This window comes from Engystomops pustulosus, chromosome 3 (genome assembly GCF_040894005.1).
Source record: "Engystomops pustulosus chromosome 3, aEngPut4.maternal, whole genome shotgun sequence".
Lineage (NCBI taxonomy): Eukaryota > Metazoa > Chordata > Amphibia > Anura > Leptodactylidae > Engystomops > Engystomops pustulosus.
The window spans coordinates 210,063,632-210,086,141 of record NC_092413.1 but is presented as its reverse complement, the minus strand read 5'-3'; the positions used below and the strand labels follow the sequence as shown (position 1 = coordinate 210,086,141).

Sequence of the window (22,510 nt, the reverse complement as noted above, 5' to 3'; positions counted from 1 at the left end):
GCTCTATTAGCATAATTGTAAAACATTATTTTAGAAGGAATGAGGCCATGGATAACAAATATAAGAAAATTACTACAGTCCCGGTGCCTGGATCTATGAGTAAGTGTCCCTGGTTTATCATGAATGATTTGAGGGTAGATTTCCTTTAATGGGGTGGTTAAGGACTATCAAAAAAACCAACAAAAAAACTGATTGTGGTATAACATCTCAATGGCAGTGTAAAGGGTTGTCGGGGATCAGGAAAAGCTTCCTTCTTTTGGATGCTTTTGCTCCTGTAGTAGCAGCACACACCATGGTCAGCACCATGGTCATAGTCAGAGAGCTTCAAGATATGGACAACTCCTTTTAGTGAATGGGGCTGAACTGTAATACCACACACTACCTGTAGGAGGTACAAATGCAGCCCCAACAATGCAGCCCCCTTCAGTAGAGAACATGTGTGTACATGAGGAGTAACACTCATTCCGGCCACTATATAATTTATATATTACATAAAAATTGTGAAGAAATTGTAATTCCTGCAGTTACCCTCTAACTCTCAGCTGTCCCTTAATTAATAAAGTCACAGAGCTTCTCCCACAGAGAACACAGAGATAAGAATGGAAATTCTGCTCGTTAACTCAGTCATTGAGGATATTACAGAGAAGCACGGGACATTGCTGATGTGAATAAAGCACTTACTGGTAGCTGCTGCGGTCTCTCTAGCTCAACTCTTAATTCACCCTCCCCTCTCCAAGACATCATTGCATTTGATACATCCAGAAAACCAAGATATATTGTGGGTGAATTCATTGCTGACCCCCGGTCATGCGCCATATTCACTACGCTCATAAATGCGGGTGCAAACTCTGCCAGTTCAGACCTGTAGACCAGATCAGCACTGGAGGAGTTTTTTGTGGATGTGTGAACGCCCATCCATCCTCCACCCACCCCAAAGTGGCGTGCGGGTCTGAGAATCCCGGAAAACTGTCGGGAGGGGGATATGTGTTTTCTCTGCCGGATAACTGATGGAGAAGGCATAATGAATCTCCCCCATTCTGCAGCACCATCAAAATGAATTCTTTTGGGAAATCAGGTATTGTAAACCAAGCAAACTCTACAGATCCCTCAGGTTTTCCACGGTTGGAATATTGGGTATCAGAAGAAATATACTGTATGTAGCAGAAGAATATCAGCAATAAACTGAATTCATCCCTTCCCTTAGGCTCTGTTCACATTAACATTTTGCTAATGGGGGTTTTCACAACAAAAATGTCAAATTCTGCCAATGTATTATTGCCATGAAAGACATTGGGACTATCTCTAATGAGACCAGAAAAACCTGCCCGATGGGTTTGCCTAGGGGGCCAACTTAGATCATGACTGAGAGAGACTCTACACGTCATGTTGCTTTAGAGAGATAAAATTGAGGACTTATTCATGGCTAAGAATGTAAACAAAAAATTGGTCAAAAAAATCTAAAAATATATAGAACATGATCATAGAAATAGAGTTTAATAAATTACACTTTTTGCAGATAAAGAGGATTGGTAACTCCGCCCCTATTTCCACCAAACAGAGTCATTATGAAAATGAGGTAATAGAAAATCCAACCGTAGACTTTTTTTTTTTGCTCTTATAAAAAGATATAAAAATCTTGCACCTTGATGTTTCAAAAAAAATACCCCTTCTTAATATAACTTGCAACTTTGGCCGGAGCAAGCAGCTGAATTTTTTTGCCTACTTTCCCTGTGAAGGTCCAGTCAATGAGACTTGTTAAGAAGAGCTCAAACTGAAGTCACATGATCTGCATTTTCCTGAATTTCGATGCATTCGATCTCCTCTCTCTCCTTCCTTTTGGCTCTTTTCTTTTTCTTGTGACGCTTTTTAGAAGGAGGGAAGAAGGTTAAGAAAACAGGCAAAATGACAAAACAGTGCAGTAGCGTGCAACTACCAGTCAGCAGCAAGCATTTGAACAGTGTGGAGGTCAAGTTCGAAGGCACAAACAGAAGGGGTACCAGCCCGATGAGAAACGTTACGACATTCTGGATTATAGCCGTGCCATGCTCCTTGAGGGAATCTTGTATGCATAGAGTTCTCGTGTGCTCAGTGGCTAAGACGAATGTGTATAGCAGAGGGGAACAGTGATCTATGGCGAAATTCAAAGAGTACATAAGGCACAGGATGGATACACAATCCATGTCAACTTTCCATAACGTCATTAAACCCAACACACCCAACTCAATAGACGTGACCGTAATTATTAGCCAAAAGTTCCCCAGTGGGTGAATAACCAAGAAGAAAGTCAAGATTAACACGAGCAAGACACTAAAACCAGAAATCAGCACGGGCATAGTAACAGCCAAGCCATAGTGGTCCATAAAAACAAAGGTGGGGTTGAACACAATAAACTTGATGCTTTGTATCAAGGAAAGTGGTCTCAACTTCTCGAGAAGCTCAACCACCTCTCGTTGTGTGTTTTCGCTCGTTCTGGCCACTAGATACATTCGAGACGCAATAATGTTCAACTCTTCCCCCGATCTGGATATGATGATGTCATTCTTGAAGTGCTGAAATTCCGTTTTCCTCAGAAAGCCGTTCTGGAGCACGTTAATAAATTCAGTTTTGTTCGACGCCGATATGTTGCCAACTTTTAAAAATTGGTAAAATTGTTCAATCCAAGACTCGGTATTGAATCCGAAACTTAAAGTCTTCAAGTCTTCCTGAACTGTCGTATTCCAATATTCAAGAGGTTCATATATATAGAATCCAATCACGGGACTATAGTTGCTAAAATACTTCTGCTGTATAAATGCATAAGAAACACTTGGAGAGTCACTGGCTAAAAGATTTATAATATTCGACCCACCAGTAATTTGGAGGCAGCCCATGAATGAGAACGATGCATAGATGAGGTAAACTATAACCACAAATGGCTTCACGTATGTATTCGTGATCCAGTCATTATAATGTTCTCGAAGGAAATGTTGAATGAAATGGTTCTCATAAGGGTCCGGTTCATGGTGGGTGGAATGTTGATGACCATCACTCATCATGGCCTGAAACCAAATCGGTTGTCTATCCAAATACTCTTCGGAAGGGATTTTACAACAAAAAATGCTGTGGTACCGATTTTGCTCCAACTGGCCGGCAAAGACCAGGCATGAGCCATAGAAGGAGAAGACGTAGAAGTAGTTTAGGACAATGGTGATGCACATGTTTTGGCAAAATATCTTGACCGCTTCAATATTGGTAAAAGGACTTGCTCCCATTCCGAAAGTGATGATGTAGAGGGAGCTGGTCATCGTATAGGAAACCATTACATCGGAGTAAGCATCGGCCACTCTGTCCTTAAATGGCAAAGTTTCTCTGGTTCTTCTCCATCCTGAAAGAAGTTCAAAAACTCCTTTAGTCCCATGACCTACAAAACATAAAAACAAAACACTGTTACCTTAATTGAACATGATAGTCGACAATGAAAGGGGCAATAAAATGGCGTTAAATGGAGACAGATATTAGATTATTAAGGGTCGGTTTCTGTGGATATAGCCCTATCCTGTGGTCTTACTGATACATTACGTTTCATTAACTTCATTATATTTTGCTACAGGGTGGTGGGAGATCACAAAATATATGAAGGTCAGTGCCATATAAAATGTTAATGTCAAGTAACTACAGGCTAAGATCCATTATGCTTCGGGAAAAGGTCATGGGTGAGTCATTGTGCCGATGCTTGGAAGACTTAAGGTTGCATCTGCTTGACACAGAGTGAGGACACCTCCGGTCTACCTCCATCTCAGGTTTATGAAAAATCAAGTCAAACTCTATGAATAAAGGATGAAGGTGAGAAATTGTAATTGGGGGAGCTGCCAGACGGATCTATGCAAACTCCTGAATATTTTATTCTCTAGGAGATGACAAGGTGTCATTCATTTCCAACATTGCGGTTTAGCAATCAATCACGATGATGGAGCACAGACTAAACCAACACAAAGTTTGCATTGTCTAATCAGAAGGAACTTTTTTTTAAACCATCGTAGAGAATAAAATGGGATCAATTCACAAAAATGTTTATAGGTCCAGATGGTATTATCTGGATGGGGGAGGGGCAGCCTAATCATTAAGTGGTATTTCCATTAGGTACATTTATTTTGTATCCACAGAGTAAGTGTCTAATCATAGGTGGTCTGACTGTTGGGAACCTTGGTGATCATAAGAATACTACATTACGATCGCTGTACCAGTTGGCATGCTTGACCCGTACTCCCATCACTTCTATGGAGCTTCGGGAGAAAGTTGTCCTGGAAATCCCATAGAAGTGAAAGGAGCATTGGTTGATCATGTGAACCTGCTTTCATATGTAGTACCTGGTGGCACTTATACATCCAAGTTATTGTGATCACTGGGGGTCCCCCATTGAGTAGGCCCTCATTTCTTATCCACTTCTTCAACAACTCATTGCCTTTGCACTGGTAGTTGCCAAAGATGAGTCCAGGAACCTGAATTCCTGAGTGCAGCAATCATCTCCACCAGAGTAATAGATGGTGGTCAACTTTTATGCTGTCTATCTCCCCTAGGACAAATGGAGAGGGTTGTCCAGCTCTCCTAGGACAAATGGAGAGGGTTGTCCATCTCCCCTAGGACAAACAGAGAGGGTTGTCCAGCTCTCCTAGGACAAATGGAGAGGGTTGTCCATCTTCCCTAGGACAAATGGAGAGGGTTGTCCATCTCTCCTAGGACAAATGGAGAGGGTTGTCCAGCTCTCCTAGGACAAATGGAGAGGGTTGTCCATCTTCCCTAGGACAAATGGAGAGGGTTGTCCATCTCTCCTAGGACAAATGGAGGGGGTTGTCCATCTCTCCTAGGACAAATGGAGAGGGTTGTCCATCTCTCCTAGGACAAATGGAGAGGGTTGTCTTAGAGAGGCAGCCATATTGGTAAAACCACAAAGTCAACAGGGAATCAATACACAAATGGCAGCCATACCTACGATTACATAAATGAGGACTCTAGAAGTAGAAGATGGTTAAAGAGATTTTCCAGTATGAATTATTGGCCAAGTGGAGGTAAAGGATAAAAGAAATATGAAGCTATATCAGCTTTTTTGTATATTTCCAAAATATAAGCCTTCGTCCGCCTTCGTTTCACTTTGTTCCTTTTTTCCACTGCGATTATTACCTTGTAAATTGACTTTACACCTTAGAGGAAAATGAAGTCTGTTTATACAAAACCTCTGCCAGGAATGTTAATGAGTAAAGTGATTTACTGAAAAGAAGTACAACTTCACTTTCATGTTTTAATTGGCTAAATTAATATGGGAATTCTAAAAAAAACAGGAGATGGTGAACTGGATAAAAAGTATACACTGAGGAGAATGTAGCCCTGATTACAAACTACTTCCTCTCGCGGAGGTGCGGATGTAAAAAGTAAAGAGGTTCTACAAAAATTGTGATATTAAATGCATGTAGAGATGAGTGGACTTGATGTTTCTGCTCGGGTTTGGGTTTAGGGTGAGGCCTGTGCAACCTGGACACATGGTCGTGTTGCTGGCCGTATCTGGCAATATGTGTGGGTCATGGGGGCTGAACCTGATTAGAAACAATGGGTAAGTTCATCCCTAATGGCACATGTCTAATACAAACATGACAGACAGTGCTTAACAATTCAGAAGCAAGGTTCGATATATTGGCCCAACTCTAAGGAGAACTGAAGGCTGATACCTTTAGGAGGTCCCAGTGTAGATAGCAGTTTACCCAACAGGCCAAGTGACCTGTGCATAGCACTAAAGGAACAAACAAGAGAACATTGAGGGACAGGGTGAGGTCAGAACAGCCACAGAACAAGCAAGTCTGCCCCCCTCCTCACTGGCCCCTCCCATGGGACACAGGGCCCAGTTTTGCAAACAGAAAGGTAAACTTTCATTTAACTTATCTTTTTGTCAGAAAAAGCCAGTTGTTCAGTACTATAAAAACTCTTTGGCAATGTGGACACCATTCTCTATGGGGACATAGGGGAACCAGACAAAGGTGCTCCTGATGGCAGGTTCCCTTTAAGGATGCAAAGAGTTGCAATTGAAGGAGATGGTGAAAAGTCCTTTTTTGGCTACATTCACATGGCATTTGTAAGGATATGTCGGGATGATTCCTGATGTGTCCTTACAACATATGGCTAGAAGGTGCTCCACTGTATGCTGATCTAGTGGGATCTGTCCTCTGGTCCCTTCTCCTCCCCATGAATGGGGAAGGGGTGGAGAGTTGCCAGTGATTGGCTACTGCCAATGTTCTGGGTGTTTCCATAGTGGTGTCAGTGTCCTTATATGGTCAGTGACATCACTAGGGTCCAACCTGAGCATTCGGTAAGTAGAGCTCGGAGAGGAGGCATTTTTAAGACGGAGCTTTCTGTGTCTTTCTATTTTTTTTTCCGCTCAGTATTTGACATAAAGGGGCAGATTTACTTACCCAGTCCATTCGCGATCCAGCGGTGCGTTCTCTGCGCTGGATTCGGGTCCGGCCGGGATTTATTAAGGCAGTTCCTCCGACGTCCACCAGGTGGTGCTGCTGCGCTGAAGTTCCCTGGAACGCACTGGAATACACCGAGCCGGGCTGAATGAAGGTAAGTGCAAGCTCCGCGACACATTTTTTTTTTAAATGCGGCGGTTTTTCCGAATTCATTTGGCCACGCCCCCCGATTTCCGTCGCGTGCATGCCAGCGCCGATGCGCCACAATCCGATCGCGTGCGCCAAAATCCCGGAGGAAATCCAGGGGAAATCGGCGCAAATCGGAAATACTCGGGTAACACGTCGGGAAACCGCGAATCGGGCCCTTAGTAAATGACCCCCAATATGTGCAGATAGAGGCAAAATAGCAGCACAATGAAGCCCTCCTCCTTAAAAAATTTTTTTTTTTCAATGTCGATTTTTTTTTTCCCAATTCTAATCTATGGAAGCTGCCCCCCTATGGATATGGATACACTCATCATATATACTGGAAGCTTTCCCGGAATATACACTGACCATATACATAAACGCCATGTGGACCTTGCCTTAACAGCATTAGGTATAGGAGTTTATAGAAAGCCAAGTCTCCAGTAAGTTGGGTTCCCATCGCCCTCGCCCATCCTGTTTTGCCAATGTCACACACAATTCTCCCGGGAGGAGCGGAAGAAACTAAACACGTTGAAGAAACTGATGACATCTTTACATTGCTCAGATGTTCCTGTGTGAAATTAATTTATCGTAGTCGGTTAATAAGCTCCTCTCTTAATTAGATATGTTCTGCTATAGATTCCTGTGGAATAGTCATTCTCCCCGCGTACCAGCCGCCAGCCTCACGCTGAAATATTAATCTAATTATTTCATTATCACATTACCATTTATTCCTGGCCTCAGAAATTAATCTCTCGAAGGACTGTCCTGGAAACTTTCTCATGAGGATAGGCCGGTTAAAGGTCAAAACTAGAGATGAGCGAACACTAAAATGCTCGGGTACTCGTTATTCGAGACGAACTTTTCCCGATGCTCGAGTGCTCGTCTCGAATAACGAACCCCATTGAAGTCAATGGGAGACTCGAGCATTTTTCAAGGGGACCAAGGCTCTGCACAGGGAAGCTTGGCCAAACACCTGGGAACCTCAGAAAAGGATGGAAACACCACGGAAATGGACAGGAAACAGCAGGGGCAGCATGCATGGATGCCTCTGAGGCTGCATAATCGCACCATTATGCCAAAATTATGGGCAACAGCATGGCCATGACAGAGTGACAGAATGAAGCTAGATAGCATCTAAAACATCCAATAATTGACCCTGACACTATAGGGGACGGCATGCAGAGGCAGCGGCAGCAGGCTAGAGAGTGTCATGGCGACATACCCTAAATGGACTCAGGCTTCAAACCAATGGGTGGCAGAGAGGAACCAAAGGAGGTGAGCAAGAAGCGCTCAAATAATATCGGTACATGATAAAAGTTTGCCAGTATATTTTGTGGATTACACAGCAGGGTGGCGACAAAGTTAACATGGAAGCCATGAAAACAACCCAAAATTCTGCCTGACACAGCTCGTTTGATAAGGGGACCATGTATGGAGGCAGTGAACTAGTAGTAGATTAAAGGTGCTGCAGTTAAAACTATGTTAGTTGGATCTTGGCATGGAGCTGGCGCTCCGCTGCCAGGCGAGCTTTCGCCAATCCAAGCCCCTGTCTCTAGGCTACTCCCCAAACAGCACTTCTAAGAACCTTTTGTATAAGATCAAGTGTAGTAGCGTTCTTATAAGTTTAGGATATGCCGGGTGAGGGGAATGTAAACAGATGCGCAAGAAGCGCTGAAATAATATCCCTAAATGGTAAAAGTTTGCAAGTATATTTTGGGGATTACACAGCAGGGTGGCGACAAAGTTAACAACTTTGATGTGGAATGCCCTGTAATAGCTCTTGGGCGGTGTGCCTTTTATCGCCTAGGCTCAGCAGTTTCAGCACCGCCTGCTGTCGCTTAGCGACGGCACTGCTGCTGTGCCTAGAGCTACCGACTGATGGCGCCATGCCCACGGATGGTAATTCGGAGGAGGAGGAGGTGGAGGAGGGGTGGGAGGAGGTATAGTAGGCCTTTGAGACCTGGACCGAGGTAGGCCCCGCAATTCTCTGCGTCGGCAGTATATGACCAGCCCCAGGGTCAGACTCGGTCCCAGCCTGCACCAAGTTAAGTGTAGTAGCGTTCTCATAAGTTTGGGATATGGCGGGTGAGGGGAATGTAAACAGATGCGCAAGAAGCGCATGATGCGCATGGAGCTGGCGTTCCGCTGCCAGGCGAGCTTTCGCCAATCCAAGCCCCTGTCTCTAGGCTACTCCCCAAACAGCACTTCTAAGAACCTTTTGTATAAGATCAAGTGTAGTAGCGTTCTTATAAGTTTAGGATATGCCGGGTGAGGGGAATGTAAACAGATGCGCAAGAAGCGCTGAAATAATATCCCTAAATGGTAAAAGTTTGCCAGTATATTTTGTGGATAACACAGCAGGGTGGCGACAAAGTTAACAACTTTGATGTGGAATCCATGAAAACAACCCAAATTTCTGCCTGACACACCTCGTTTGATAAAGGGACGATGTATGGAGGCAGCTATATGGACGACTTTTGGAGGTAGCAATGGAGACAACGTGTGGAGGCTGCTATGGAGACAATTTAATTTGGATAGTGCCTGTATGTGGCAGTCCCAAACATTTTTCAAACCAGAGGAGCAGGTAGGTGGCCCTCCAGTAAAATGGGATAGATTGAGTGCCTGTATGTGGCAGTCCCAAAAATGTTTCAAACCAGAGGAGCAGGTAGGTGGCCCTCCAGTAAAATGGAATAGATTGAGTGCCTGTATGTGGCAGTCCCAAAAATTGTTCAAACCAGAGGAGCAGGTAGGTGGCCCTGCAGTAAAATGGAATAGATTGAGTGCCTGTATGTGGCAGTCCCAAAAATTGTTCAAACCAGAGGAGCAGGTAGGTGGCCCTGCAGTAAAATGGAATAGATTGAGTGCCTGTATGTGGCAGTCCCAAAAATGTTTCAAACCAGAGGAGCAGGTAGGTGGCCCTCCAGTAAAATGGAATAGATTGAGTGCCTGTATGTGGCAGTCCCAAAAATTGTTCAAACCAGAGGAGCAGGTAGGTGGCCCTCCAGTAAAATGGAATAGATTGAGTGCCTGTATGTGGCAGTCCCAAAAATTGTTCAAACCAGAGGAGCAGGTAGGTGGCCCTGCAGTAAAATGGAATAGGTTGAGTGCCTGTATGTGGCAGTCCCAAAAATTGTTCAAACCAGAGGAGCAGGTAGGTGGCCCTGCAGTAAAATGGAATAGATTGAGTGCCTGTATGTGGCAGTCCCAAAAATGTTTCAAACCAGAGGAGCAGGTAGGTGGCCCTGCAGTAAAATGGAATAGATTGAGTGCCTGTATGTGGCAGTCCCAAAAATTGTTCAAACCAGAGGAGCAGGTAGGTGGCCCTGCAGTAAAATGGAATAGATTGAGTGCCTGTATGTGGCAGTCCCAAAAATGTTTCAAACCAGAGGAGCAGGTAGGTGGCCCTCCAGTAAAATGGAATAGATTGAGTGCCTGTATGTGGCAGTCCCAAAAATTGTTCAAACCAGAGGAGCAGGTAGGTGGCCCTGCAGTAAAATGGAATAGATTGAGTGCCTGTATGTGGCAGTCCCAAAAATTGTTCAAACCAGAGGAGCAGGTAGGTGGCCCTGCAGTAAAATGGAATAGATTGAGTGCCTGTATGTGGCAGTCCCAAAAATGTTTCAAACCAGAGGAGCAGGTAGGTGGCCCTCCAGTAAAATGGAATAGATTGAGTGCCTGTATGTGGCAGTCCCAAAAATTGTTCAAACCAGAGGAGCAGGTAGGTGGCCCTCCAGTAAAATGGAATAGATTGAGTGCCTGTATGTGGCAGTCCCAAAAATTGTTCAAACCAGAGGAGCAGGTAGGTGGCCCTGCAGTAAAATGGAATAGGTTGAGTGCCTGTATGTGGCAGTCCCAAAAATTGTTCAAACCAGAGGAGCAGGTAGGTGGCCCTGCAGTAAAATGGAATAGATTGAGTGCCTGTATGTGGCAGTCCCAAAAATGTTTCAAACCAGAGGAGCAGGTAGGTGGCCCTGCAGTAAAATGGAATAGATTGAGTGCCTGTATGTGGCAGTCCCAAAAATTGTTCAAACCAGAGGAGCAGGTAGGTGGCCCTGCAGTAAAATGGAATAGATTGAGTGCCTGTATGTGGCAGTCCCAAAAATGTTTCAAACCAGAGGAGCAGGTAGGTGGCCCTCCAGTAAAATGGAATAGATTGAGTGCCTGTATGTGGCAGTCCCAAAAATTGTTCAAACCAGAGGAGCAGGTAGGTGGCCCTGCAGTAAAATGGAATAGATTGAGTGCCTGTATGTGGCACTCACAAAAATTGTTTCAAACAGAGGACCGGGTAGGTGGCCCTCCAGAAAAATTAAATGCATGAAGTACTATAGCAAGAGCCAGTGGGCCCTGTCAAAAAATAGCCAGTTTCCTCTGCTTTACTGTACAAAGAGGAGGAGAAGGAGGAAAATGAGGAGGAGGAGGAGGAGTGGATCAATTATTCAGGTTGAGCTTCCTTCACCTGGTGGAGATTGGAAATTCTGAGAAATCCAGCCTTTATTCATTTTAATAAGCGTCAGCCTGTCAGCGCTGTCAGTCGACAGGCGTGTACGCTTATCGGTGATGATGCCACCAGCTGCACTGAAAACCCGCTCGGACAAGACGCTAGCGGCAGGGCAGGCAAGAACCTCCAAGGCGTACAGCGCCAGTTCGTGCCACATGTCCAGGTTTGAAACCCAGTAGTTGTAGGGAGCTGTGTGATCATTTAGGACGATGGTATGGTCAGCTACGTACTCCCTCACCATCTTTCTGTAAAGATCAGCCCTACTCTGCCGAGACTGGGGACAGGTGACAGTGTCTTGCTGGGGTGACATAAAGCTGGCAAAAGCCTTGTAAAGCGTACCCTTGCCAGTGCTGGACAAGCTGCCTGCTCGCCTACTCTCCCTCGCTACTTGTCCCGCAGAACTACGCACTCTGCCGCTAGCGCTGTCAGAAGGGAAATACTGTTTCAGCTTGTGCACCAGGGCCTGCTGGTATTCATGCATTCTCACACTCCTTTCCTCTCCAGGGATGAGAGTGGGAAGATTTTGCTTGTACCGTGGGTCCAGGAGAGTGAACACCCAGTAATCGGTGCTGGAATAAATTCTTTGAACGCGAGGGTCACGGGATAGGCAGCCTAGCATGAAATCTGCCATATGCGCCAGAGTACCAACGCGTAAGAATTCACTCCCCTCACTGGCCTGACTGTCCATTTCCTCCTCCTCCAACTCCTCCAACTCCTCTTCTTCTGCCCATACACGCTGAACAGTGAAGGACTCAACAATGGTCCCCTCTTGTGTCTCGCCAACATTCTCCTCCTCTTCCTCCTCATCCTCCTCCACCTCCACCTCCTCCGATATGCGCTGAGAAACAGACCTCAGGGTGCTTTGGCTATCAACAAGGGAATATTCTTCCCCCGTCTCTTGTGACGAGCGCAAAGCTTCCGACTTCATGCTGACCAGAGAGTTTTTCAACAGGCCAAGCAGCGGGATGGTGAGGCTGATGATGGCGGCATCGCCACTGACCATCTGTGTTGACTCCTCAAAGTTACTCAGCACCTGACAGATATCAGACATCCACGTCCACTCCTCATTGTAGACTTGAGGAAGCTGACTGACCTGACTACCAGTTCTGGTGGAAGTTGACATCTGGCAGTCTACAATCGCTCTGCGCTGATGGTAAACTCTGGATAACATGGTCAGTGTTGAATTCCACCTCGTGGGCACGTCGCACAACAGTCGGTGAGCGGGCAGTTGGAGGCGGCGCTGCGCTGCCCTGAGAGTGGCAGCATCTGGGCTGGACTTCCTGAAATGCGCACAGATGCGGCGCACCTTCGTGAGCAAATCAGACAGATTGGGGTATGTCTTGAGGAAACGCTGCACTATCAGATTTAACACATGGGCCAGGCATGGCACATGTGTCAGTCTGCCGAGTTGCAGAGCCGCCACCAGGTTACTGCCGTTGTCACACACAACCATTCCCGGCTTGAGGTTCAGCGGTGCCAGCCACAGATCAGTCTGCGCCGTGATGCCCTGTAATAGCTCTTGGGCGGTGTGCCTTTTGTCGCCTAGGCTCAGCAGTTTGAGCACCGCCTGCTGTCGCTTAGCGACGGCACTGCTGCTATGCCTAGAGCTACCGACTGATGGCGCCGTGCCCACGGATGGTAGTTCGGAGGAGGAGGTGGAGGAGGGGTGGGAGGAGGAGGAGGCATAGTAGGCCTGAAACACCTGGACCGAGGTAGGCCCCGCAATCCTCGGCGTCGGCAGTATATGAGCAGCCCCAGGGTCAGACTCGGTCCCAGCCTCCACCAAGTTAACCCAATGTGCCGTCAGCGATATATAGTGGCCCTGCCCGGCAGCACTCGTCCACGTGTCCGTGGTCAGGTGGACCTTGTCAGAAACGGCGTTGGTCAGGGCACGGATGATGTTGTCTGACACGTGCTGGTGCAGGGCTGGGACGGCACATCGGGAAAAGTAGTGGCGGCTGGGGACCGAATACCGAGGGGCGGCCGCCGCCATGAGGTTGCGAAAGGCCTCGGTCTCTACTAGCCTATAGGGCAGCATCTCCAGGCTAAGCAATCTGGAGATGTGCACATTAAGGGCTTGGGCGTGCGGGTGGGTTGCACTATATTTGCGTTTCCGCTCCAGCGTCTGGGGTATGGAGAGCTGAACGCTGGTGGATGCTGTGGAGGATCGTGGAGGCGACGATGGGGTTTTTGTGGCAGGGTCCTGGGCAGGGGGCTGACTAGCAGCTGACACAGGGGAAGGAGCAGTGGTGTGCACGGCCGGAGGTGAACGGGCTTGTTGCCACTGAGTGGGGTGCTTAGCATTCATATGCCTGCGCATACTGGTGGTAGTTAAGCTAGTAGTGGTGGAACCCCTGCTGAGCCTGGTTTGGCAAATGTTGCACACCACAGTCCGTCGGTCATCCGGTGTTTCCTTAAAGAACCTCCACACTTCTGAAGATCTAGCCCTCGCCGCAAGAGCCCTCACCACGGGAGCTTCACTAGTTGACAGTGGCGCTGATGCACCAGCTCTGGCCCTGCCTCTCCGTCTGGCCCCACCACTGCCTCTTCCAACCTGTTCAGGTCGAGGACTCTCCTCCGTCTCAGAAGCACTGTGTTCACCCGGCCTCTCAACCCAGCTTGGGTCTGTCACCTCATCATCCTCCGATCCCTCAGTCTGCTCCCCCCTCGGACTTCCTGCCCTGACAACAACTTCCCCACTGTCTGACAACCGTGTCTCCTCATCGTCGGACACCTCTTTACACACTTCCACTACGTCAAGAAGGTCATCATCACCCACAGACTGTGACTGGTGGAAAACCTGGGCATCGGAAAATTGCTCAGCAGCAACCGGACAAGTGGTTTGTGACTGTGGGAAGGGTCCAGAAAACAGTTCCTCAGAGTATGCCGGTTCAAATGCCAAATTTTCCTGGGAGGGGGCAGACTGGGGGGGAGGAGGCTGAGGTGCAGGAGCTGGAGGAGTGGCGATTTCGGTGACATGGGTGGACTGCGTGGAAGACTGACTGGTGGTGGACAAATTGCTCGAAGCATTGTCAGCAATCCACGACATCACCTGTTCGCACTGTTCTGGCCTCAACAGTGCTCTACCACGAGTCCCAGTAACTTCAGACATGAACCTAGGGAGTGTAGCTCTGCGGCGTTCCCCTGCTCCCTCATCAGCAGGTGGTGTCTCACCCCGCCCAGGACCACGGCCTCTGACCCCTGCAGTAGTTGGACGCCCACGTCCCCGCCCTCGTCCTCTACCCCTAGCCCTCGGGTTAAACATTTTTAAAATGAGAGTTATAACTTTATTTTTTTTTTTACTTTTTTTTGTTTTTTTTTGTGTTTTTTTTTTTTTTTTTGTGTTTTTTGTTTTTTTTTGAGTTTTTAAAACCAAACAATGCTATCCTATTGCTATGGCTATTTTCTAGCCAAGTATCAAAGGAAGCACAGTACTATGCCAGATGAGATGACACTGAGTTATTGCCTAATAGAAATCCAACCCCTACTGAATTTTGCCACTTCGGCCTTTGCTATGGATATGTGCGCCACTAAGCGCAGAACACAGCGGTCGCAAGTCCCACTACAAATTGCTCAGAATTGGCAAGTACATGCACTGCAGAAACTACAGCCACCAGCAGATCAACCAGAAATCAAATATATAGAACGCTACTGTAGGCTTCAAGATCAAGAAGCTGTTTGTATTCTCCTATGGCTATTTTCTAGCCAAGTATCAAAGGAAGCACAGTACTATGCCGGATGAGATGACACTGAGTTATTGCCTAATAGAAATCCAACCCCTACTGAATTTTGCCACTTCGGCCTTTGCTATGGATATGTGCGCCACTAAGCGCAGAACACAGCGGTCGCAAGTCTCACTACAAATTGCTCAGAATTGGCAAGTACATGCACTGCAGAAACTACAGCCACCAGCAGATCAACCAGAAATCAAATATATAGAACGCTACTGTAGGCTTCAAGATCAAGAAGCTGTTTGTATTCTCCTATGGCTATTTTCTAGCCAAGTATCAAAGGAAGCACAGTACTATGCCGGATGAGATGACACTGAGTTATTGCCTAATAGAAATCCAACCCCTACTGAATTTTGCCACTTCGGCCTTTGCTATGGATATGTGCGCCACTAAGCGCAGAACACAGCGGTCGCAAGTCCCACTACAAATTGCTCAGAATTGGCAAGTACATGCACTGCAGAAACTACAGCCACCAGCAGATCAACCAGAAATCAAATATATAGAACGCTACTGTAGGCTTCAAGATCAAGAAGCTGTTTGTATTCTCCTATGGCTATTTTCTAGCCAAGTATCAAAGGAAGCACAGTACTATGCCGGATGAGATGACACTGAGTTATTGCCTAATAGAAATCCAACCCCTACTGAATTTTGCCACTTCGGCCTTTGCTATGGATATGTGCGCCACTAAGCGCAGAACACAGCGGTCGCAAGTCCCACTACAAATTGCTCAGAATTGGCAAGTACATGCACTGCAGAAACTACAGCCACCAGCAGATCAACCAGAAATCAAATATATAGAACGCTACTGTAGGCTTCAAGAAGCTGTTTGTATTCTCCTATGGCTATTTTCTAGCCAAGTATCAAAGGAAGCACAGTACTATGCCAGATGAGATGACACTGAGTTATTGCCTAATAGAAATCCAACCCCTACTGAATTTTGCCACTTCAGCCTTTGCTATGGATATGTGCGCCACTAAGCGCAGAACACAGCGGTCGCAAGTCTCACTACAAATTGCTCAGAATTGGCAAGTACATGCACTGCAGAAACTACAGCCACCAGCAGATCAACCAGAAATCAAATATATAGAACGCTACTGTAGGCTTCAAGAAGCTGTTTGTATTCTCCTATGGCTATTTTCTAGCCAAGTATCAAAGGAAGCACAGTACTATGCCAGATGAGATGACACTGAGTTATTGCCTAATAGAAATCCAACCCCTACTTAATTTTGCCACTTCAGCCTTTGCTATGGATATGTGCGCCACTAAGCGCAGAACACAGCGGTCGCAAGTCTCACTACAAATTGCTCAGAATTGGCAAGTACATGCACTGCAGAAACTACAGCCACCAGCAGATCAACCAGAAATCAAATATATAGAACGCTACTGTAGGCTTCAAGAAGCTGTTTGTATTCTCCTATGGCTATTTTCTAGCCAAGTATCAAAGGAAGCACACTACTATGCCAGATGAGATGACACTGAGTTATTGCCTAATAGAAATCCAACCCCTACTGAATTTTCCCACTTCGGTCTTTGCTATGGATATGTGTGCCACTAAGAGCTAAACACAACGGTAGCAAGTCCCCCTGCTAATTCCTCACAAAATGGTAAAAGATGCAAATTAAAATAAAAAAAGTAGAACGTTATTGTAGCCCTAAGAAGGGCTGTTGGGTTCTTTGAGAATCACTCCTGCCTAACAGTAAGCTAATAGAACACCCTAACGCTTTCCCTGAGCAGCAGCAGCTCTCTCCCTAGCGGCATCCAGACACAGAATGATCCGAGCAGCGCGGCCAGCGGCTAGTCTATCCCAGGGTCACCTGATCTGGCCAGCCAACCACTGCTATCGACGTGTAAGGGTACCACGTCATGCTGGGTGGAGTGCAGAGTCTCCTGGCTTGTGATTGGCTCTGTTTCTGGCCGCCAAAAAGCAAAACGGCGGGAGCTGCCATTTTCTCGAGCGGGCGAAGTATTCGTCCGAGTAACGAGCAGTTTCGAGTACCCTAATGCTCGACCGAGCATCAAGCTCGGACGAGCATGTTCGCTCATCTCTAGTCAAAACCTGATATTTTGGGCATTTTTAGATACATATTTCTATAAGCGTTGCATAAGCAGAATAGTGAGTATAATATAGGATGTAACTCAGGATTAGTACAGGATAAGTAATGTCATGTATGTACACAGTGACTGCACCAGCAGAATAGTGAGTGCAGCTCTGGGGTATAATACAGGATGTAACTCAGGATCAGTACAGGATAAGTAATGTCATGTATGTACACAGTGACTGCACCAGCAGAATAGTGAGTGCAGCTCTGGGGTATAATACAGGATGTAACTCAGGATCAGTACAGGATAAGTAATGTCATGTATGTACACAGTGACTGCACCAGCAGCAGAATAGTGAGTGCAGCTCTGGAGTATAATACAGGATGTAACTCAGGATCAGTACAGGATAAGTAATGTCATGTATGTACACAGTGACTGCACCAGCAGCAGAATAGTGAGTGCAGCTCTGGGGTATAATACAGGATGTAACTCTGGATCAGTACAGGATAAGTAATGTCATGTATGTACACAGTGACTGCACCAGCAGCAGAATAGTGAGTGCAGCTCTGGAGTATAATACACGATGTAACTCGGGATCAGTACAGGATAAATAATGTCATGTATGTACACAGTGACTGCACCAGCAGCAGAATAGTGAGTGCAGTCCTGGAGTATAATACAGGATGTAACTCAGGATCAGTACAGGATAAGTAATGTCATGTATGTACACAGTGACTGCACCAGCTGCAGAATAGTGAGTGCAGCTCTGGGGTATAAAAGTGCAGTTTTCCATATAAAGAGAAGTGTATCCAGGCTCACACTTCTATTCAGTGAGATTTATAGTTCTAGTCTAGAGCTTAACTTTCTCTTACTGTATGAAGTAACTGTCTGTTGCTGTGAGAGGCTGTGTGCTGCTGCTGCTCTGAGCTCCAGGAATAATCCACCTCCACCTGGGGCCTGCTCTCTCCCTTCCCAGGGAGGGTGTGGGTTTCCAGGCATGAGCCAGAGCGGCAAGCCCCAGGCTCCTGCTTCCCGGGCCAGGCCGGCGGGGGGAAGGGTAGCCAGCTACCGGCCAGCGCTATGGAGGACTCAGGGGTAAGACGTTCCACCAGGAGTCGCAGCAGTGTGACTCCTACTCCCCCTGAGTCTAGTGTGAAGAGGCAAACCCAGAAGCTGGATGTCCATGAAGGTGCGGGTGAGAGCGGTCCTTCCAGGGCTGGAGCCATGAAGCGGAGTGCTCACAGAGGTAAGGCTGACCATGCAGGGGGAGGCTGGGCGGTGCAGGGGCCCCAGAAGTCTTTGTCCACCTGTGCCTCCCGGGTCCAGAGCCACCTCTGTGAGTACGAAGAGGCGACCAAGACCATCAGGAGGCTCCGGGAGGAGCTGCGATGTGCCCGCGCCAGGGCGAACACAGCGCCAAAGAAGAGAAAAATGGAAATTAATGGAGAAATGAACCACCTGAAGGCAGAGATTGCTAAGCTTGATAAAAGAAAAACTTTAATATTAGATAATAGCGGTCCGTTTAAAGAAAAACTTGTTAATGATGATAGATTTGCTCAAATGGCTGACATCAGAGAGCAAAGGCTGAAGGGGTTGCAGCCTGCGAGCCAGGTGGAGGAGGAGGATGATGATAACGAGCAACAGTTACCACCTGGCAGCCTGCAGGAAGATCAGCAGGCCTTGTGCAGTGGGCCCCCTGCAGGACAGCCAGCAGTAACACCTTGCTCGGGGGAGGACAGTGAGGGGCGCTCATGGCAGAGATCCGAGTCCCCAGTGCGCATGGAGAACTTTTCTTTTGGCGATGAACTCCCAGAGGAAGCCGCTGGGGGGAGCAGCCGGAGGAAGAGTAAGAAGACCAGGCCAAAGCAGCAAAAGAGGTACGATTCATCTTTACCCCCCTCCCTGTAAACCCCCCTGGGCAAAGCGCAGGGTCAGCTCACTGTGCAAGCCCTGCTACCCAAACCCCCCCGAGTTCTGCTGTGGACCCGGTGCAAAGGTGCAGGGAGATTACAGGTATGACATCTGATGTGGCGATGGGCTCCGTCTCTGTTTGTGGTAACAGTGGGGGAGTAGGGGAGGCATTGGCCGCAAGGCCGGACAGTCAGGGCGGCTTGGACGTGGCGATACAATCAAAATCCAGTGCTGTGGTGCGTCCCCCAGTGGGATAGCCCGGCACTGGTGGCAGCTTCCGGTGCCTCTTCATGCTGTTGCCACTGATCAGTGTGGAGGGGTTGCTGAGGCTGAAGGCTCCGAACCTCCCAGACAGAAAGTATTATTCTGTGTCGGTGTTGGGGATAATGCACATTCTGAGGAGACTGAAAATCAGCGGCGCCTCACACCGGCTAAAGAGCAGCGGCGAAGTCCCAGAAAAAGCAAAATAACATCTGCTACTGATGATGCGGAGGGCACAAGTGCGACAAGAGTTGTGGTCCCCTCTGGGCGATGCTCTGCGGGGGGACCCCCATCCCTTGTGCCTAAAGATGCGGAGGTGGTCATGTCCCCTGATTTTGATGCTGGTCCAGCCAGTGTGAATGGTGTCAGTAATGTTGTGGTGGATAATGTGAATGGAGTGAGTGGTGCAGAACCATTACCAGTTATGGGGGTGAGTGATAGAGTAACTGGTGGTGTGAGTGGCATGGAGGTGGGTAGTGTTAATGTGGTGGGTGCAGGGGTTGGTCCGGTTACTCCCCCAGTAGCGGCCCCCATTAAGAGCTATGCCAGTGTTGCTGCTGGGGGAAGTAGGGTTCCATCATCCTCATCTCTGGGCTCTGGGGGCGGCTTTTTGCAACGGCGCCTCCTGCAGGCCTTACAGAAGGGAGAAAGGACGATCAATGTAGCGGGGCAGGAGGTTGATTTGTCGTTTTGGATAGAGAGGCAAGGCCTGTCTGCCTTCCGAGAGCAAAGAGGCAGGGAGACATCATGGTCGCTCCTGACAACCGGGCTGGGTGCTAAACGTAGGAATGGGGTCCGTCTTCGGTGGTGTGGCAGTGATGTGTGTCCCCCTCGGGCACGGGTAGTTGAGCTGCTGCTGAAGATGGACTTCAAGGCGGCTGACATCTTTGCCTTGATCCATCCCTATGGTACATCTGAGTTCGCCAGAGCGAACTCAAGAAAGTGACCGTTCTTACCCGTAACGAATCACTATCTTGCTTTGACATCATGACCTGGATGAATCGTTATGGAGAGGTGCTAGGATTACCCGAGAAAAATCGAGATGAGTATGGTATCTGGTCAGGGGCCTGGACCTTAATGGTGAAGTTGAGGCGTTCAGGTAACTCAGTCGACCACATCCCTTCATCAGCCTTCCTGGGGAGGGATCGGATCCTGATCTTCTACCGGGGCAGCCTAAGCTGTGTCACAGGTGCGGCGACCCCACACATTTCAGCGCAATATGCAGCGTGCAGAAGTGTGCGTTGTGTGCGGGTTTCGGCCATCTCGCTGCATCCTGTACAGGACAGATTAGGTGTAACCTGTGTGGTGATCTCGGTCACCCATACAGTCGTTGTCCTCTTTCCTTCGCTAATGCGGGCTCAACCTCAGCGTATGAAAGCCATGAGGCTGAATCTGCTGGTGAGGGGACTAGCAGAGGCAGAGGAATGGAGGGTCCAGGGAAGAAAGACAGGGAAAAGACGCCTGCCCAGCTAAGGCGTGTAGAGAAGCGTCAACAGGAGAGAGAGCGGGGGGAGTCTCGGGCTACTGGGACAACCTCTGGCGCTGTCCTGGAGAGCACACCTGTCGCTGAGGCCCCAGGGGATGATGTCCTGGATGAGGAGGTCAGGAGGATCGAGAGAGAGGAAGGTGCCACGTCCTCAGACTCCTCCCATTAAGAGAGTATGGATGAGGACAATAGGGCGTGGCTAGAGGAAAAGCGTAAGCGTGGCACCAAAAAGAAGAAAAAGGGTAAAAAGAAGGGAGGCGTAAGATCTCCTGACTAAGGTACCCAAGGAAGGTGCAACCAACCCCCCGCTGGTCGAACTTTCAAATCGATTCCTGGCCCTGGATGGAGCCTCTCCTGCCGATGGAGGGGCTGAGGCTGAAGGGCCAGAGGTGGCGGAGGGGCCTGCAGGGGGTGCCGAGTCTCCCCCTGGGGAGTCAGGGTCCTCCGGATGGGAGACTGGCCCAGAGTCTGGAGACGAGGATGAGGAGGCAGGTCCTGGATCTGCCCCTGAAGCAGATGAGGAAGATGGACACCACAATATGTCTAAAAAGGGGGTGTTCATTTCCCGAGGGTGGTGGTAAGATGGGTAAAAAGAAAGCCGTCTAACTCAATCACTCATGATGGCGGCACCCACTCCGTTGACGCTGGCGTTCATTAATGTCGCCAGCATTAAGTCTGATGCGGCTAGATTTGCGACCTTTGATTTTCTCGGCCCGTTGAAGCCGACATTTTATTTTTGCAGGAGACCAGGCTGCCAGATTTGGCGGCCGTGTTTAAAGCTAAGAGGGAACGGAGACACGGGCCTTCCTATTGGTCTCTTGCGGCCGAGCCGTATAGCGGAGTGGCTGTCCTTTTTACCGCACCGGTAGAATGCCGACGAGTTATTGAGTTAGAAATGGGGAGATGCCTGATCCTGGATGTCCTCATGAAGGGATAAGAACTTCGCCTAATTAACATCTATGGTCCCCAGTCCAAGTGGGACAGGTAGTGTCTCTTTATGAGGATCAAGCCCTACCTTTTTACATGTTGGCAGGTGGTCTCTGGAGGGGACTTCAATGCTGTCACGAGGTCCCAGGATAGGGGAGGTTCCAGAGACAAGCTGACTTATGATAGCGTCGCTCTTAATAGCATAGCTAGTGAGGCTCGCCTGGTGGATGTCCACATCCGGCACACCCCAGGCCACGCGGGATTCACCTATTATAGGGGTAGCTGCAGGTCTAGAATAGACAGGTTTTATTTAAAGGAGGAAGCCATTTCTTCACCAGTTTCTGTTGTTGAGGTGGAGTTCTCCGACCACTGTTTAATTTTGTTTTCTCTGAATGCTACAGAGACCCCCCGGATGGGAAGAGGCTACTGGAAGCTCAATTCGTCTCTCCTGGAAGAAGCAGAGGTAAGACAATCCTTTGAGGACTTTCTTCAGAGCCAGGTACAATTGCTGGGCCTTTGTAGCAGTAAGTCAGAGTGGTGGGAGATGCTCAAGAAAAGGGTGGTGACATTCTTCCGCCAGCTCTCGAGCCTCAGGAGCCTGGACAGGTACCGCCTGTATCAGGGCCTGAGGAGGAAACTCGAGCATCTCGTCTCGACTGGAGGTAGTCGTGAGGACATCTCCAGAGTGAAATCCTCGCTGAAGAGGTGTCAGTACGATAGACACGCATTTTTGGTTTTTGAGAGGGATTACGGGAAATACCGCTCGCCCGACCCTTACAGAAACTGCAAGATGTCAGTGAATGGTAAAGTTGTCATGGGACTGGTTGACAGTACGGGATCCCTGAAAAGGTCCAGATCAGGGATTCTGGAGGTCGTCAGATCCTTCTACTTACACCTCTTGGGCAGGAAGGATCTAGATCGGGATGTGATGTTGGCTTTCCTGGCTGAAACTGTCCCTGAGCCAGGAGTAGACCCCTCTCTTGATGTTTTGACAGATATGATTAGGGAAGAGGAAGTCAGCCTGGCAATT

The 22,510-nt window shown here is 48.1% G+C and overlaps 1 protein-coding gene across 1 annotated transcript in view; it reads right to left on the bottom strand.

Annotated features, from left to right (window-relative positions):
* Positions 1-578: 578 nt before the first annotated feature.
* PTCHD4 (patched domain containing 4) overlaps positions 579-22,510 on the bottom strand; it is an 82,711-nt gene continuing 60,779 nt past the window's right edge. The window contains exon 3 of the mRNA XM_072143697.1: positions 579-3,400. Coding sequence (XP_071999798.1) covers positions 1,767-3,400 — 1,634 coding nt within the window. The 3' untranslated portion in view covers positions 579-1,766. The remainder of the gene's footprint in view (positions 3,401-22,510) is intronic.